At 46.3% G+C, this 17,175-nt stretch overlaps 1 protein-coding gene across 8 annotated transcripts in view; it reads right to left on the reverse strand.

The window, feature by feature from the left end:
• The window catches only part of si:dkey-237h12.3 (teneurin-3), a 108,407-nt gene that overhangs the window by 48,146 nt on the left and 43,086 nt on the right, over nucleotides 1-17,175 (reverse strand). For all 8 annotated transcript variants that reach the window (XM_062560475.1, XM_062560474.1, XM_037461711.2 and 5 more), the window contains 2 exons: nucleotides 8,567-8,795; nucleotides 1,977-2,215 (listed from right to left, as the gene is read on the reverse strand). In XM_062560475.1, the coding sequence (XP_062416459.1) occupies nucleotides 1,977-2,215; nucleotides 8,567-8,795 (468 nt within the window). The remainder of the gene's footprint in view (nucleotides 1-1,976; nucleotides 2,216-8,566; nucleotides 8,796-17,175) is intronic.

Consider the following 17,175-nt stretch of genomic DNA (forward strand, 5'->3'; position numbering starts at 1 on the left):
ACAATTAAACAAGTCGCCGATTGTCGAGGTTGAAAATGTTGTGAGTGAATCCAATCTGCCACAGCGGTTGGGGACAAAAGCCGAGTCAAGTGACTCCTTTTCCTTGTGTGAACTGAGCACAACTGTCACAGGTACGCACAAAGGCACCTCAGTTCTACGTAAGATCACGAACGACAACAAGTAACACAACAGTTAGTCAATAAAGGGAATGGGAGTATTGGTACAGCACATTTATGACCATACACCCCCCTACCCCCCCTCTATTCACCAATAAAACACGGGTTACACTGGTTATAGGATCTTCCCAACGACCCCCATATATCTCCTTATACGACTGTGTCACACCTCCCCTGACTGCGAGTACTTGCACAGCCGCTCGGGGAGAGAAGCACGGTGTGAAGATTAAGGGCTCCGGTGACAGGGGGCGGCTTTACCGCTGTGGTCAAGACTCGTTGAACGCGTGCAGTTAAAAAGGAAAGGAAAAAGAATGCAGAGGATCTGCATTGGTTGATCTTTCTTATCTGACGGGAGGACGGTGCGTTTTCTTTTTTTTTTTTTTTTTTTTGACGTCCTCGCCGGCCACTTAGGACGCGCTGCCTGCGCTTTCACGCGATCCCCGAGGGAGTGGGTTCTGTCAACTGAAACAGGACAGAAAGGACACTGCTCCCGGGCCACGTGGGCATATCTGGCGGACGAATCACATCGGGACGTCTGCAATGTGAAACAGAAAGACTCCTGGCAGAGATCAAACCTCGTCAACCCCCGAAAAAAGCAACTTCATTGGTTCCATTTGACAGACATGTCGTCTGAAGATTGTCCCGCACACAACGGAGTCCTGTTTTCTGACCCTGAAGCTGAAAGAAGTATCGTTCTTCTGGCTGTTTATTTCTAACGCCTTCACATCAATAACACCAAATACTCAGTGGCGTTATTCATGGCAACGCCTTGCTCTTCAGTTAATTGTGTCTGGCTACACAGCATGTAGTTATAAACTCACCATACTGTTGATATCTAATAATACTAAATGTTAGAAAAACAAAAATCCTCACGGCGGGCTCGGATTTCAGGGCAGATTTTTCTCTAAATCGCCCCTCTAGAGAATAAGGGGAAAAGTTCTGGTCTAAGCCCCCAGTCGGGACAGATGTTCAGCCTGGAATATGTGCCAATGTGAGCTGTTTGCAGATGAGATCTCACCCTTGTGACCTGCCTCCAAACGCCATCAGAACAAGAGGGCTGCTTTTTTTAAAAAGGGGTTTGAAGGCGGTGTGGCCTTGAACGGACGATGCCAACCATACAGATTAAGATTTGTGGGAGGGGGAGGAATGTGTGTAGAGACGGTGTGATTGAGACACAGCGAGAGAGAGAGAGAGAGAGAGAGAGAGACTGAGCCGATGAGCGGATTTCGAGTCTTTTGGGGTGGCTTCAAATCAGGCGTTAACTCTTAGACGGCACGCTCAAGTATACCACTCATTAATCTTCAGAAATAAATTGCATGTCAAGATGAAAAGCTTTTTAGGTGTGAATGCTGACCATTAAAATGCCATGGTTTATGGTTCTGACACTTTGCTTTCCAAGCGGTTTTAATTTGTATTATTTTTTTTCTCTCCGGGACAAAGGCTCTTTCACATCGACTAACAGATTAATATTCCAGGACGGAGCGGAGCGGCTTGTTTATCTTCTATCAGATGCGCGATCTCAAATACAGACTTGAGTGAACTCAAGGGCGAAGCGAATACCCGAGGAGGTCTCGAGCACTCGCTTCCGCATCGAGCCGCACCTTCTCCTCTGTGTGACTCACCAGCTCGAGCCTTTGGAAATCGGTGTCAAATTCAAATACGCACCATGACGCGGATGACGCCCCCCCTCATCCGTTTCCTGAGATGTGTCCGCTCGGGATCTGGAAGGATGGATTTCTAAAATGTCGGCACCCCCCCCCCCCCCCCCCCCCCCTCCCGCCCTTCCCCCCTTATCCTCACCAATGCAGTAGCTGAGAATGATGGACAGGACCACAGCTATCCCCACGGCGACCAGGGCGGTGCACTTCCAGGAGCAGTGCTTAGGTGACTTCTTGAACTTGAAGGCCCCTCTGGACAGAGTGTTTCTGGGCAACGGACGCGCCGGTGTGGAGTAAACCGTCCCCGTCGCCATGGTGTAACCGGGGGCCGCCGCGCCGAAGAAAGGGGTCGTCCCCGTGCCCGTCTTAAAAAGGAAGTGCCTGCAGAGGATGGGGGGGAAAGAAAAAGTTCTTGAGTTCTACACAAAAAACAACTTATATTTGTCACAAAGGCTCCAAGCAAGTCAAAAAATGGCCACGCAACCAAAGAAAACACTGAAATACAGTCCCATGAGTATCCCACTGGAATAGAAACATATTCAGTTTATTCCTGACATTGAAAGAGGTGAACAAAAAGCACCTCATAAAAACAATCATCTCCCACTTGCCCTTTTACAACTGGGCCTTTGCTAATAGCCCATTATACCTGGGGTAATTAAGAGGGTTTAATCAAATGCACTACAGAGTGATGGTCCTATTAACTTATAAACCCCCTCGTGAAAAGCTCTTAAGTAAATGAATTAAGCCTTGTTGCCACTCTTGCCTCTACTTAAAGATTAATACCCAAATGCCTCCAGGCTTATGGGGACAACCAGAGCAATTGGGCAGATTGACCATGGATTCTAAATGCTCCTGCCTTTCAGAACTGCACCATTTCAGCTGGGACACTTTGTCCCGTTTTGATAAAAGATAAGGCTGGTCGAGCGATATTCACCAGAAAGATAATATCTTTCAAATCCCCCAAAAAAGGGCTGATTGATAAAACTTACACACATCGCAGACGTATAAAACAATCGAATGAACTATTTGTGCAACACAGCCTTTTCTTTTCATCTGAGCGTTGCTCGGTGGGATTCATCTCCTTCAATTTTCCAGAATTGCGCAGAATTACACCTGAGACAAAGCTACCGACCAAACTACCCACCAATATGTTTGTTCAGCTGCAGCAGTTGTTAGTGCCTCGCTTTCCTCAGCGTGAAAAATGTGGCAATAAGAGCTAAAATTTGGTAAAGTAAGATACATCTCAAAGTCTGACAAGTGTAATGGATTGCAGGAGGAATGTGTTGCCATGGCAGCCGGCGATTTAAATACCCAAATACACTTAGAAAGCATCAATTAATCGTGCGGCATCTGGGAAGTCCCTATGCAAGTTTTGTATAGGCTTTTTAATCCCAACTGTGAATCCGTATTACAAGAGCTTGAGAACCGCTAATTAGGCGCTTAATCTGAAGATGAGCCGATAAGGAGTGAAATCCGATGTGGTGGCACTTACTAATGACGGTGTCCCTGATTATTTGATAGGAAGAGGAGGGTTGGACAAACTAAAATGTTCTTTTAGCTGGTCAAGATGTTGACTCAAGACTTTCCGATGATTGTGGTCCAAAAACACACTTAGATATTTATTAAATTGTTTTATCAGGTTTTTTTGTCATAAACCAACAACACAATGCATTGCTCACATCTCCGCCCTGCTGCTGATATATCAACGACTCCATCTCCTGTGAGGGTATCGCAGGCCCAAAACCTCCTTTGATCAATGCTTGTCTAAAAAGAACAAATGTCAGGTTTGGATGGTCTGGCTCCTTGTTGCCCTGATTGACACATGCTGTCGTGGGCGGGTTCCATTTAAAGGTCAGAGAGCGTCACCGCTGGAATGACAATGCTCAGGGCGCCTGCAAAACCTGGGACAGGTTCGGATTCTTCAATCTGGAACAATCTGCAGTGTTGCTGCAGCAGACACAGACACAGTAATACACGCTGGGGTCTGAAATTAGGTCAGAACCTGTCTGAGAAAGACGTGCAGTCAGACAGAGTTAAGAGCAAGTGGATGCAATCGGATGATGTAGACAGAAAGAGGTGTGATCCTGTGAGTTCATCTCTATTAAAGGGAGGTTACTAGCTACTCTCTGCAAGTTGCAAAGATGACGCAAAGACAGTTGTGCCTGTGAATAAAATATCTCGAATCTACTAGGGCTCTTATTTACAATAAGCACAAAAAACATCAATGGCACGTCCAATGCACATCTGTAGCACGGTCACATGCAGAGGGCAGCGACTAAACTAAATAATGCAACGCCGATAATGAATTTGCAAAAAAAAGAAGAAACATATGTAAACAAATTGTTTATTTGCAAAATGTAGTTGATTGAAACATCCAAGTGCACGTATCATTACCAGAAACATATGGCGCGCTGTGGGTGGGTTACAAACTAGAGAGTCAGCCATATTCCAGTCATTTATATCCCTTTCGCTTTGCACGCTGTCAGAACCTGTGTGTACCAGCGTCAGCGGGACAAATTCCTCTGCTGGACATTTATTGCACTCGGCGTTTAATGTAATTCTGGTGGGGTTTTTTTTTTTCTTCTTCTCTACGGAGTCCGAGGTCTAAAGATGAAATGCTGTCGGACATGATTAACAAACAGCGGACCGGTGTAAATGTCCGCGCCCGGTCGAGCTGGCTAATTGATTACAGCCAGTGTGATAGAACAAGCCACATCACTATGCTAATCCCGCCGGGGCCGAGCGATAGCGATGTGCTGCGTGTTCTTTTGAGCGAGCGAGAGGGACAATCAAGAGAGTGTGAGACTGAGAGGCAAAGAGAGCAAATGAATGGCTGCGTGTCGGGCCGCGATCGCCAGTGTGTGCACGCCTGTCTGTGCACGCCTGTCTGTGCACGCCTGTCTGTGCCATTGAGGAGCCGGTAGCACAAAAGGCAGCAGCCAGAGCCCCGGCCTCCTCTGCTCCCACAAAACGTCGCTTGTCATCGGGGTGACATTTGAAAACAATCCCCGCAGAGGACAAAAGCCTAAACTAGAGAGTGGGTGGGTTTGTCCACGGCTAAAGCTGCAGCTGGAGGGGCAAGGGGAGGGTTGGGGGGGGGGCGCAAGTGGAGACAAGGCGAGGAGCGGCCCTTCGGAATATGTAATCTGCCTATTAGCTGCTGTTCTGTGTTAGCATTAGCATTTCAAGGTGAGAGCTGGAATAATGAGGTTGCTTCAAATCCGCGGTCAGATACAAAAGGGAAAAGAAGAAGAAGAAGAAAAGAAAACGGGCTACAGATGTTGCCCGGCATCCCGGCGACTCGTTTTCGCGCTCGCCGCCCGCCCGCCTGCCCTCCCCCGGATCACCACCTGCCCTCTCAGCGAGGGGGCCTGTTAGCAGGTTCTATTCTGGTAGCGCTAGCCTCCGCGCCCATGCAACGGTATTTGTGTGCTGTGCCGTCTAGCCCACGTACGCCAGCGTGGGGCCATTTGGAGACGCTGGGATTGTTTTTGGAATTGGAAAGTATTACTGTATGTTTAACGCAGGTTTTGCATGAGTAAGAGATAGAGCTCTCGTATTCACACATGCGAGACAAAATTGGGGCGACATGTATTTAGCAAATGGGTCATATGAATATCTTTTCAAATTACTCCTCACTCGCTTCTACACTCAATGGGAAAATTCATCTGGACCAGAAGCCTCAATAAAGGGGGAACGATTGCAGGACTTTCGGAATACCAGACATTGTGTGCCTGGCTCTAAAGATGTTGGCAAAATAAATGAAAAAAAAAAAAAACTAGGCCTTAAGGACTGCCACTTCGTCCACACCTCTTCCACTCTGCCGGGTGCCCTGCCATCATTTCCTCCCTTTTCTATTCCCAAAGGCCAGCTGCCCGCTCGCTTACACATGACTAATCAGTCCGGGTGCCATCACGACACCGTGGCTGGAAGTACAGGGGGAAAAAAAGTAAAAATATTCCCCTCTGATGTGAAGCAGAGCACACGCACCGAGCACACGCACACTAACCGAATCCTACTTGGATTAAATCTTATTTTTTGCCCCTTAGAACAATTCCAACACGTTTTCCATCAGGGAAATTGTGCCGTCCGCGGGACACCGTGCCACACGATGATCACAGAGCCAGAGACATAATTTCATTTCACAAAAGGGGTCCCTTGACAACGGGAATCCAACCGGGATTGACAGCACATTTATAACTGCGACACGCGAGGACTCTGAAGACTCGCGGCTGTCATAACGACTCTTTCCGGGCTGAATCTCATTGGACGTAAGTGACAAAAGAAAAGAAAAAACTCGAGTGGGCTCTGAAGGACGTACGCCGTGGAGGAGCAGAGACCTGAACCGCATCTAGCGGAGCACTTATGGATCCCACAGATTGCATCATAAAGGCGTCACAAATACTAATTTCACACGTACCGGCGTCTTCTATTGGAAACGATGATTAAGGACTGCTCGGGAATAATTAACACGTATGTGAATTAGTCTCTAGAGGGACATGGCAGTGCATTTTTTTAATGAAATTCGATGGAATACTTGAAAATATCTCAAAAAACATTCCGGTGAAGCCAAGTGCTTAGCGAGGGGAACCCAAGGGGTTTAGTACAAGTACTCTGCGTACTTTAGAGATCGGGGTGTCTCCTGTGCACTTTAGAAATTCCAACGAACGGCAAGCATTATCACTGCTGTGCTACCAACTAATTGAGCCCTTTAAATGGAGTGGTCCGTGTAGGACTGAAGCAGAACAAAAGCAAAAGAGAGTGAATTCAATGAATTATCTGAAGTGGAATATCTGCATTTCTCATAACTGGACTTGTCCTTCTTAATGCTACTAGGTGACGCACCTCCGTGTCCGTAGGTCCACAGCTAGTCCTGCATTCTTCACCCATCATCCTAATGTCTGTGGTGCTCAGTCGCGGTTGTAGTTATTCACATATTTTGCGCAAACATAACTTTTGACATTCGCGATGTGGGCTGTAACGATCGCTAACGGACGCAGCACGGAGGGAGGCTAGCTAGTTAGCCGTTAGCAGGCCAGTGGGCAGCACGGTCCTGGTGTTGATTTGGTTTAATGAGCTAACAACCAAAAAACAAAAGTCGCAAACAACGTGAGATTTGTTTCCTTTTTTCCTGAGCTGTAAAAAGACTTCCTTTGTCAGACTGTTTCATATTTATAAAACTGCTAAAGAAAGTGAGCCAAAATCCAACTGCGCGTCTGACAGTGTGATCACAGCGAGATCTGTGACTCACGATAATGAGCCGTAGTTATAGTTACAGTAGATTCTGAGTGCAGCACAAAGAACACCGGAAGCTTTTCAAAGCAAAAGCTAGCATTGAGTCAAATAAGCACACTTGTGCTTTAAAGACCAGCCGGTTGAGGGGGGGCACACACATAATTCATTACTGCTAATTGCTGTGAAAGTAGCTGACGCTGTCAAACAAGTGCTTTATTTCCAAGGAGGTCTTGTCAAAGGAAATTTATTAAACAAGAGTATTACATTGTGATTTATATTTGACTTTATGTTTAATCAACCGTCTTGTACAGAATAATTTACTGCCTGCACGTGTGACCCCATTTACTGAGAAATATAATCAATGTCAAGGTTTTCAAAAGAGACTCACATTGCTGAGGCCACCTGAGTACATGCTGAGCCGGGCCCTTCCAAGCCCGACCCCCCCCCTCTGGAAGGCATCCTAATAAATACTTTCTGAAGCTTCTGTTTACATTTCCCAACCCGGTGGTTTTCTTGACGTCTGAAATTACGCGGTGAACCGGTGTCTTCCCTTTTGGCCCCCGGGGCCCCCTCCCACCGACAAGCACTTGATTTAGGGCCCACTGTGGTGATGGTGATTTATGCCTCCGCTGATGATAGGTGTGCACATATTGTTTTGTCGATACGACCGGGACAGCTCAAGGTCACATGCGCGGTTAGCATTCAGTCACTGCATCCCCCCCAGAAAGTGAACCCGCCGGGGCGTTTGATCCCGTCAGATCACAGGAGGTTGTTGCTTTCAAAGTTTACTATCGGTGCCTCTGAAAAAGGGGGGCCGTCCTTCCAGGGAAATAAGGCTGGAGCGCAATCATCTACTCAAGGCCATTTCTGAGTCACAGCGCAATGAAACCACACTTGAGCGGCCTGATTAAGACAAATGTGATGTGTGTTTCAAGAGGGAAAACTTGGCAGCGGCTCTCTGACAAAAGTAGTGTCTCGCACAGCTATTTTTTGATGTAGCCCCGCAATCCCCTTTACGGATTTGACCTTGGTAAATTCAGAGCCTCCGATATCCACATCATTCCCTCTAATCAGGCACTGTGCTGTGCTGTCGCGAGTGTCTAATTTGGTGATAATTGAGGGCGCACACAAAAAGCAAAAAAAAAAAAAAAAAAACACTTGACAACATTATTCTCAACTGACGCGAAAACATGGAACTCAGCGGGACACGACATTATGCCACGCACAATTTGTGTCATGGTAGTTTAAGCCTGATGAGGTGTAGGACTTAAAATGGGTTTAAACTCAAGTAGCTAAAATCATGGAGTGAATCGTGATTTTATTATTCACTTACTCTCAGAGGAGGAGAACAAAAATGAAGACTAAAATCACCACGGAGGGGGGGGGGGGGGGGGGGGGGTTCACATTGTCTTGGTGAGGATGTAGTCCACCATAACACTCAAGTTCATGTTAGTCCCAACGCATTTTAAGAGAAACATGCTTCAATATGTCACCCACCTGCTCTCCAGGGCCACATTGCTGCCCAGGACCCAGCTGTCCTGCAGCTGGACGCATTCCGCCGCCGCGCTGTGCAAGTCGGTCGCCAGGCCGGCTGTGGGCGGCGGGCTCGGGCTCCTCCGGTTGGCCAGCGAGCTCCGGCTCAGGGACGTGACGGACGGGTGGTGCTTGTGCGGGGGCGGGGCCGGCGGCAGAGGAGGCGGGCCTTGCTGGCTGGAAAGGTGGTCGCCTGGATTGAAGGGAGAGAGACATCAGGTTGTGTGTTCTTACTTTGGTTTTTTTTGTTTTGTTTTTTTTTGGTGGGGGGGGGTTTGCAGAGAGCAGATGGCAGGAACACGATGCCTCGTGCGTGTGTGTGCGATATGACAGCATACAGCCACTCAACAGACCCACAAAAGTAAATACAACCGAGAGCGAGACATTAAGACGAGATGCAACCACTGCAGAAAGGAGGGAAGTGAGGGCTGCTTTTATGGGGGACACACACATAATAATTGTCGCCAAAACGCCACGCGGCTGACAGTTGGGTTCTCTTAAACAGAAGGTCACTTAGGGAGGCAGCTGTTCTTTTATGGGCGCTTAACGCAATGTTTCACGTTTGATTACAGCCAGAGAAGACTCTCAAATAACTAATGACCAGAACATCCATTAGAGCTCTGAGAGAACAGGTTTTCCAATTTCACACAAAGCTGTGTAATTGGCCCCCAGAATGGCATGTGGTGATTATCTATCCATCTTCCCTGTTTAAAAAGGTAAAAACCCACAGTGCTGACAATTGTGATTTGCTCCAATGAGCCCCAAATGGGTATCGTCTTTCTTGCCTTACAGTGGCACCAGAAGAGGGAGAAAGCCGGGAATTGTGTCTTTTAAGAGCCGTTGTTTTTCGTTTTTTTGCATTGACAGCATAGTTTTATATACGGCCTGAAGGAGGACATTTCGTAGCACACAGACGCCGTCAGTTCCATCGATTTGTTTGATTCAACCTTTTGCTTTGTCAACAACGCACCGCGGCCTTGTGGACTTTTGGAGCCACGAATCCCGACCCGCTCTGCGCATACGGAGCCACATTCACTGCGAATGACCACGTAACAGCCGTGCAATTGTTGTCCTTGTCCTTACATGCTTTTCCTTCTCATTGTGTCCGTCTATGCAGAAAATAAGCCGTTCAATAAAAAAAAAAGAAAGCCTTGAATTTGCAAATAAACCCCATTCAGTGCTTGGAAATCATTTCCACTGCTTTGGAGTAAAAACCTACTCAGGCACACTGCAGATTATTTCTCCCATTTAGGCTAAGGAAGATTGTAATGAGAGTAATTCTGGCAGCCGAGCTGAAACAAAGTTATGTTGACGTTTGTACATCATTTTCTACGGGTTTATTTCTTATTCATTAAGGAATAGATTTTTTGAAACCTCAGTTTCATCTGTATCGAAACAGACAGAAAGACAGACTAACCGCACAATCAGGTGTGACAAGAGTGCACAGTGCCAGTGCAGGAGGCCAATCTAATATTAATTGATATCTGATTAGGCTTTGATCAAACCCAATCAAACGTGATCCCCTCATCAGGACACGTCACCTCGTTTAAAGGCACTTTGAAATCCCAACACACAAATGAACCGCGACGCCCACATTTGAGAACCCCGCGGCGGCCACGACGCGCCGATGATGAGTCCGAGGCATGCTGCTGATCCTCAGGAGACGCACGGAGTCACACACACACACACACACACACACACACTGCTCCAAGGTGCAAAGAGGGCTAATAGAAATATGAGGACCGTCCACCGCGGCCGGCTCGGCTTCACCTCCGGACCTCGTTCCATCGCATGAGCCCACGTGCGCCACCGGCAGAAGCATTTTTCACACAGCCAGAAGACGCCGGCGCTACGGTTCAATGTCATGGGGGAGGGGGGGGGGGGGGGGGGGGGGTGAAGGAGGACATGCGATCCGATGGGCTCTGAGAAACCGGCAATGATCTCACGTGGCGGTAAATGGAATGTAGAAGGATCCGTTTTAGAAGTCAATTTCTATACGCCTGCAGGTCATGATGAGCATACGCGTAATGCATTATAATGTGATTATAGAACTGTATCATTCTAGACTATGAGGCTTCATAGCACAGGCATGACGTAACGTTTAATAATTACAACTAAGGTCAAGCAGTACAACACGTCGGGATTGCTGGTCACTGGCAGACATCGTTTTGCATCGTAGTGTATAATAATCCCCTTTGTTGTAACGCCGTGCATTGTTTTCATCATCAATAAAGATGTTGATTACAAATGACCCTTCGCTGTCAATGTTTACCTTAAATAAAGTGAGAAAAAAGTGAATTTATTAAATAACAATGCAGAACATTTGGAAAATAATTAATAATTTACTTAAACCAAAGAATCTTTGAGAGTAACGTATGACCACATTGTAATAATGTATCAATGGGAATTATAATACTTTGATAATTGAATGTTTCATGACGATTGTATTAAAGCATTTTGCAACTAGAAATATGAAGCACTATCAGCAGATTGTAACACAAAAACAAAGCAGGTTTATTACGGGCTGCAGACGTCATACAAAGTGCTCCTGTAGGGGAAATGTCCAATTCATTTAATTCCATTTCAGGAGAATAAACCACAGAATCGACTTGAGCACATCTCTATCTATCTCTCTCTATTTTTAAAAATCAAACCGCTGCCTTTGTTGCCGTGCAGAAAAACATCTTCTCTTATTGACACCCACACATGAAACAATGCGCATCACAGATAGAGACACAGGACGGATATCGCACACATCGGCATCCATTTGTCTTCATGTCTCCATATTGATCTAGTGGCATTTAGTTCAAGCAGGCATCTTGATTGGCCTCGTTAATCTGCACTGCTTGTCACTCTGAAAAACGCAATTTTGTGTACAATCCCATCCAACACATTCAAATACTTGCGCTTCAGGTGCATTATGGGGGTTGTGAATAGCGCCGGCACAGCAGGCGGGAGATGAGTTTCAACACGTCCAAGCGGTCTCACTTTCGGGACTTCATGGCTTTATCTTGAATGATTTTATGATGAATCAACGTGTAAAAAGTGACGCCTGAAGCGCAACAGGAAGTAAACCATTTTTCTTCTTTCGGTGAAAGCACATGCTGAGCACAACAAAAAACACACAATCCCCTAAACCTTCAAACGTGCAGAAAATCTGACTGCATAATCCCACAATGTACCAAGGGAACACGGGGCCCCATGAAGTGAATTAACTCTGCTGTGTATGTACTCTGGAAAATGCACACAAAGCCTAAAAATATGGTCCTCCACCTGAAATGCTGCTCTTGAAGTGGCCCTTAAACGATGGAGTCAAACCCTGATTACGTTCTCTTTGTTCAGTGGAGCTAAAGCAGAAAAACAACAACGTAAACTAAAATGCATATTTAAAATGTATACTTTAACAAGGGAAATATTGTCTGTAGCTTCTGCACTGTGGAAAGGAATTTAGTGAAGTGAATGGAAAGGGATTTAAAATCGAATCATTCCTACTTGATTGGGCCGCTAAAAAGGGGGGGGCTTAGAATGTAGCGCATCTGCTTTACTATTTTCAAATGAAAATCATGGTTTTGTTTTACTTTCACATCAATGCCCTAAAAATACCCCAACATTTGTATCCAAAGCAACAGCTGTGGAAATAGATTTAAAATGGCTTCAGCTTCACCTTCGGGTTGAAGAAACACAGCCACGCACACAGAAAGGTGTGAGGCGGAACCACGCTGGGGGGGGTGGTGGGGGGGGGGGTTCACCCATGTTCAGCAACACATTCATACTTTATACATCTCCAACTAAAAACCTCAGTCCGTGTGGAGTTTAAGTGATTAATTATGCAAAATAAAATCGCAGCGAAAAGGCCGCTCTGATTCCTCAGATCTTTACTTATGCGAGACGGAGATCAAATGGTGCAGTGGTTGCTTAAAAAGGAGCACGTTGATGAGTTATCAGTGCGGCCAATCAAGAGTTGACTTCACCAGTCTAAATTTGAATACTTGAGTGAACATTCCAGTTCAGCGGGCATTCTCTGTGTGTTTTTAAAGCCGCGGGGGGCCAAGCAGGCTGAAATGTGGGCACTTTGAATCAGATTATCCACTGATGTGCGCATGCTGGATGGTGTGTTTTTTAAAAGATTAAGCACACTAAACAATGGACCTTTAAGAAAGCCTGGCATTGTCTTCTGTCGGGGCACAGAGGGAATTAAGCTGGCCTTTAAAGTGCAGGCTCGCCAACTGAGAAGGCAGATAAAACAGCTGCGTGCTTCATGGGCTTTGGCTTTGAAATGGGATCAAGACGGATGCCTCTTTTGCATAATTCCTCAACGTCATCTTATCATCGGATCCATCGGCAACACGCTGGAAAAAAAATAAAGTACCTTTGTGATAAATATTGCACGCCGGCGCTGAAATGACGGACTCATTCCCGTCTTAATGACGCTTGTCCAGCGAGCGATGGGTTTTTTTTTTTTCTTCACAGAAACACCACTTTGAGTGGATTTTTGTTTTAGCTGCTGGTAATGCTTCCGCTTTCAGAGGTTTAGGGACTCAATGCACAACAGTTCAAAGAGCAGTATGCGTGAACTAAAAATGTCCTATACTTATTAATAGATGGATCTTTTCATTTCTTCATCTGTCTGAGGCTCTCACTGCGTTGTTCGCAAACATGTTGTTGTTGGTTCTTGACACACTATTGTTCGGGCCTATTAGGATGAGTTCCCCCCCTTCTGAGAATCTCTTTTCTGAAGCATTGACGAGCCTGGAGTGCTGCGCGTAATGTTCCAACACAGTCTGCAGACAATTAAAAGCCGTTTTGCACTCACTAAGCTTTGCAAGCTTGGTGAAAGCCTTTTTGTATTCATTGTGTAAGTAAGGCAAAATGTGCTCGTGCCATTTTACTCTCCATTAAAGAGAGCTAACGGCATTGAGAGGGCGTTTGCTTTGACCGGCTCGCCCTTCACCAAAAGAGAACGGCATCAAAACAGGTCACCGCACTGTCCATCACGGCCGATTGCTTGCACTCTTATGGTCTTAATCAACTAATGTTTGACAACACGTAGTAAAAGAAAAGCGGGACGAAATCCCCTTTAAACAAGATGAATAAAGGATGGACGGCATGATAAAAACATGCCATTTGGACCAGCTGTGTTTATATATGTCAAATCAATAAACTCATCCTGGTCTTCTCCTCAGCACGGCGGCACTCTTCAGGAGAAAAGGAGACCGAAGGGGGGGGGGGGGACTCGGGAACTCAAGACCATTTGAACAACCTTGCCCTTGGTGGGTTCGGGGGGGGATTTACTCTGCAAAGAGAGCTGGCAATTTTCAGTAGCTCGGGGTTTTGAGAGAGAAATAAAAAAGGGAAGCTGTGTGAATTCCCTCATATTTCCTGCCACATACCTCCACTGCTCCCACAGCCCACCGACTTTCTATCTGATCAAAGGCCGAGACGGAGTTCAAGCTCTTTCTCTGCAGGCGGAACCAGGACGTAACCATCCTTTCAAGGGTTACATAACCATTGCATTATAGAACAATGAATCACTCCTTCTTCCTCGTACATAATGCACTCGTTACGTCATTGAGCCACACAGCGTTCATCGGCTCTAATTCTGATGCATATCCCAGACCGCCGCTCATCCAAAATGCATGATCTGTAAATAAAGTGACTAAGTTCAACCTAGTGGAGATACACCGGGAACACGGCGCTGTTTGTGCATCTCTCTCCCCCTTCTCTCTCCCTCTCTCTCCCTCCCCCAGACAGGGCTACAGATGGCCGATCATCATACAGATGATGACTGCCTAGCAGTCCTTTCTGACAGCTCTCGGATTACATAGCAATTACACTCCTTCTCAAAAGCTGCTTGGACAAATTAGCCTTCTGACAAAACACGTTGTTGTATTTATTCATGTGTGGAGCAGCTTCGGCCTCCTCGTCTGTGTTCACACCTCGGTTAAACGCTACTGATGCAAACTTTAGCGAGGTGAGCCAGGCCAGCATCATGTTTGGTTTAACACGAAAAAAAGAGTTTATATGTTTGCTTGAAAAGTCATTTTCCATTTCATTTTGACTTTAAAAACAGACCGAAGTACCAGAGCTCAGAGTACCAGAGCATCAGTCGACTTGTGACATTTTTCAGCATATTAAGAAACTAACGAACCTGCCCGGCCTCTAATCCATCTGCCTCCAGATCCCCAAATCACCAACAAGCACGAGGCGAATGGAGACCTCTGCGTGCGTCCCATCTTCTAACCCTCCATCCCAGTGGATGTAGGAGTATTGCAGCACGCAGCCTTAAGGTGGAGGTGCTTTTGACACGCTCGCCTTTACGATTTGACATTTTCTTTTTTTTCCTTTTTCCAAGGAACAACAACAACAAATCAGCGCTATTTTTTCTGAACTGTGAGTCACTTCCCCGACTCCAGCGATATGGATCTGGATCGGTAATTGCACAGAGAAGGCTGTGTACATCATCTCGGGGGTCATAGAAATGTGACGTGTGTGTTCCTCCCCTCTCATTTACAGCTCGCTTCCCCAATCACTTGAGGAAATAGTTGCTCGTAGTGCACAGTCTCTTCCAATGGCTGCTCTAATTGCATTTCCTGAGCAAATCTGTAAGGCGATCAGACAAAGGAAACTGTATCCGTCTAAAAATGGGAAAGCTTATCTTCTGCTGATTAATTGTTGGCATATTGTTCTCAACTGGATGCACTCCACTGGCACACATGAATAATGTTCACCTCTACTCGGAGACGACTTGAGGAGAATTCAAATTCTGCACATGGAAATAACGTCTCAGCCGAGGTCCAAGTGTCATATACTGACAAGACTGTGGAGATGAAAACAACAACACACTTACTGGGAGGACCAGACTAGATCAGCATTCCCTCTCGGACAAACAAATAGGAAACACAACACAATTTCACAGCTGGCCTGGTTAAAATGGAACCATTTGGATCTGATCAATTGGGAATTGTAAAGATGATTGACTGGTTAATAAAGTCACTCTGAGACAGCTCCAGCAGAGCTTTATATCAATGCAACAAATGATTACTTTGTTTATTCATTATTCCACAGCTTATCTTCTTGCTTGAATAAAAAGTGACAAAACCACCAAATATGAAGTTTACAAAATAAAGGAAACCATGTTGCGCCTGAGATGTGACTTTGCAAAGCAAATGATCACTTATGTCTTAACGGGGCGATTCATTCAGTGAGTCTTTCTGAGCTATTAATACACTTGTCATTTCAGGTCTGAAATAACACCTTAATTAAAATGACCATGCAGCTCGTCCCCCCCAGAGACGACACGAGAGGCGAGGCCGTGTCTCACCAGCGCACAACACGCCGCTGTGACAAGCAGAACGTCTTACAGCTGATAAATACATGGCGCCACACAGATTCCTCATTTGGCTTTGCAGCCTCCCCCCCCCCCCCCCCCCCGTTATCTACGACCACAATGAACAAACAACAGGCGTTGGCGCCTCCTCGCCTCCCCCTCGTCGACTCCTCCGAACATTCCCGCTCATACTTCTCTGAGCCAACAGTTCTTTGAGAGTCTGGAGCGGGCTGGAAATCCCCTGAGGCCGCGGCTGCAAATTCATATCGCATTGTGGCACCGCCGTTGGCCGAGAAGAATAATCAGACGACTCATTGGCAATTCATACGTCCGCCCCAACAACCAGCGCGTTCTGGCTGTGTCATACGTCGATACCCCCGACGGGCAGAGACCATAAACTGGATGTGGGCAAGCACATGTTTGGGTATGCAGTTCATGCACGTGTACACCCACACACCCACGTGTACAGCCCCCGCCACACACACAGACACACACACATTTTAAAGCTCATTGAGAAAAGCCCTGCAGCACTACTGATGTTGGGTGATTTTCCGTGCCAGCGCCCTGTGCTTCTCTACGATGCGACCCGCGTGCCCTCTGAGGCTCAACCGGTGGCGCCGCGCCGGAGGTCACCGCTGGAGTCTGCGAGCGCGATCATGCACGAGCCCCCCCCCCCACCACGAGGAAACCGGGCTCCTCGCTCGCTGCACGGAAACGGGTTCAAGTAGATTTCACGCCGTTGCCGCTGGAGTCATAAATCAGGTCAAATTGTACCAGGACGAATATGACTAATCTAAAGTTGACTCCAGAATGTGGCACGTATGTACATGACCTCCATCACTACACTATCGACTCATCGCACACAGCTCCAGTGTGGGAACAGTCAGTTTTTATTGTTCTTATCGAACAAGAAAAGTGCAGAGCGACAACTCAACTTAACTCAATATTTAATTCAGTGCAATATTTTGCTAAAACAGCCTAACAACAGAGAGTTGACTTTATTTGTGGTATTATTCATGTTTTATTAATTCATGAAAGGTCATGCTTTGAAAAAAAACAAATCTAATGTCTTAATAGAATCAAAAGTGAATTGTCTGCATTTTAAAACAGTCATTTTAAAAATGACAATAAAAATGACAATACTATGTTTATCACAATCCTTTCGAGGACAACACATCGTCTCTGCAAAGCAGACCCGGTGACAGGCGCGGGGTTTGTGATGTTTTGTCTTGCTATCAAATAGAAG

Source organism: Pungitius pungitius, chromosome 2, assembly GCF_949316345.1.
Source record: "Pungitius pungitius chromosome 2, fPunPun2.1, whole genome shotgun sequence".
Taxonomy (NCBI): Eukaryota; Metazoa; Chordata; class Actinopteri; order Perciformes; family Gasterosteidae; genus Pungitius; species Pungitius pungitius.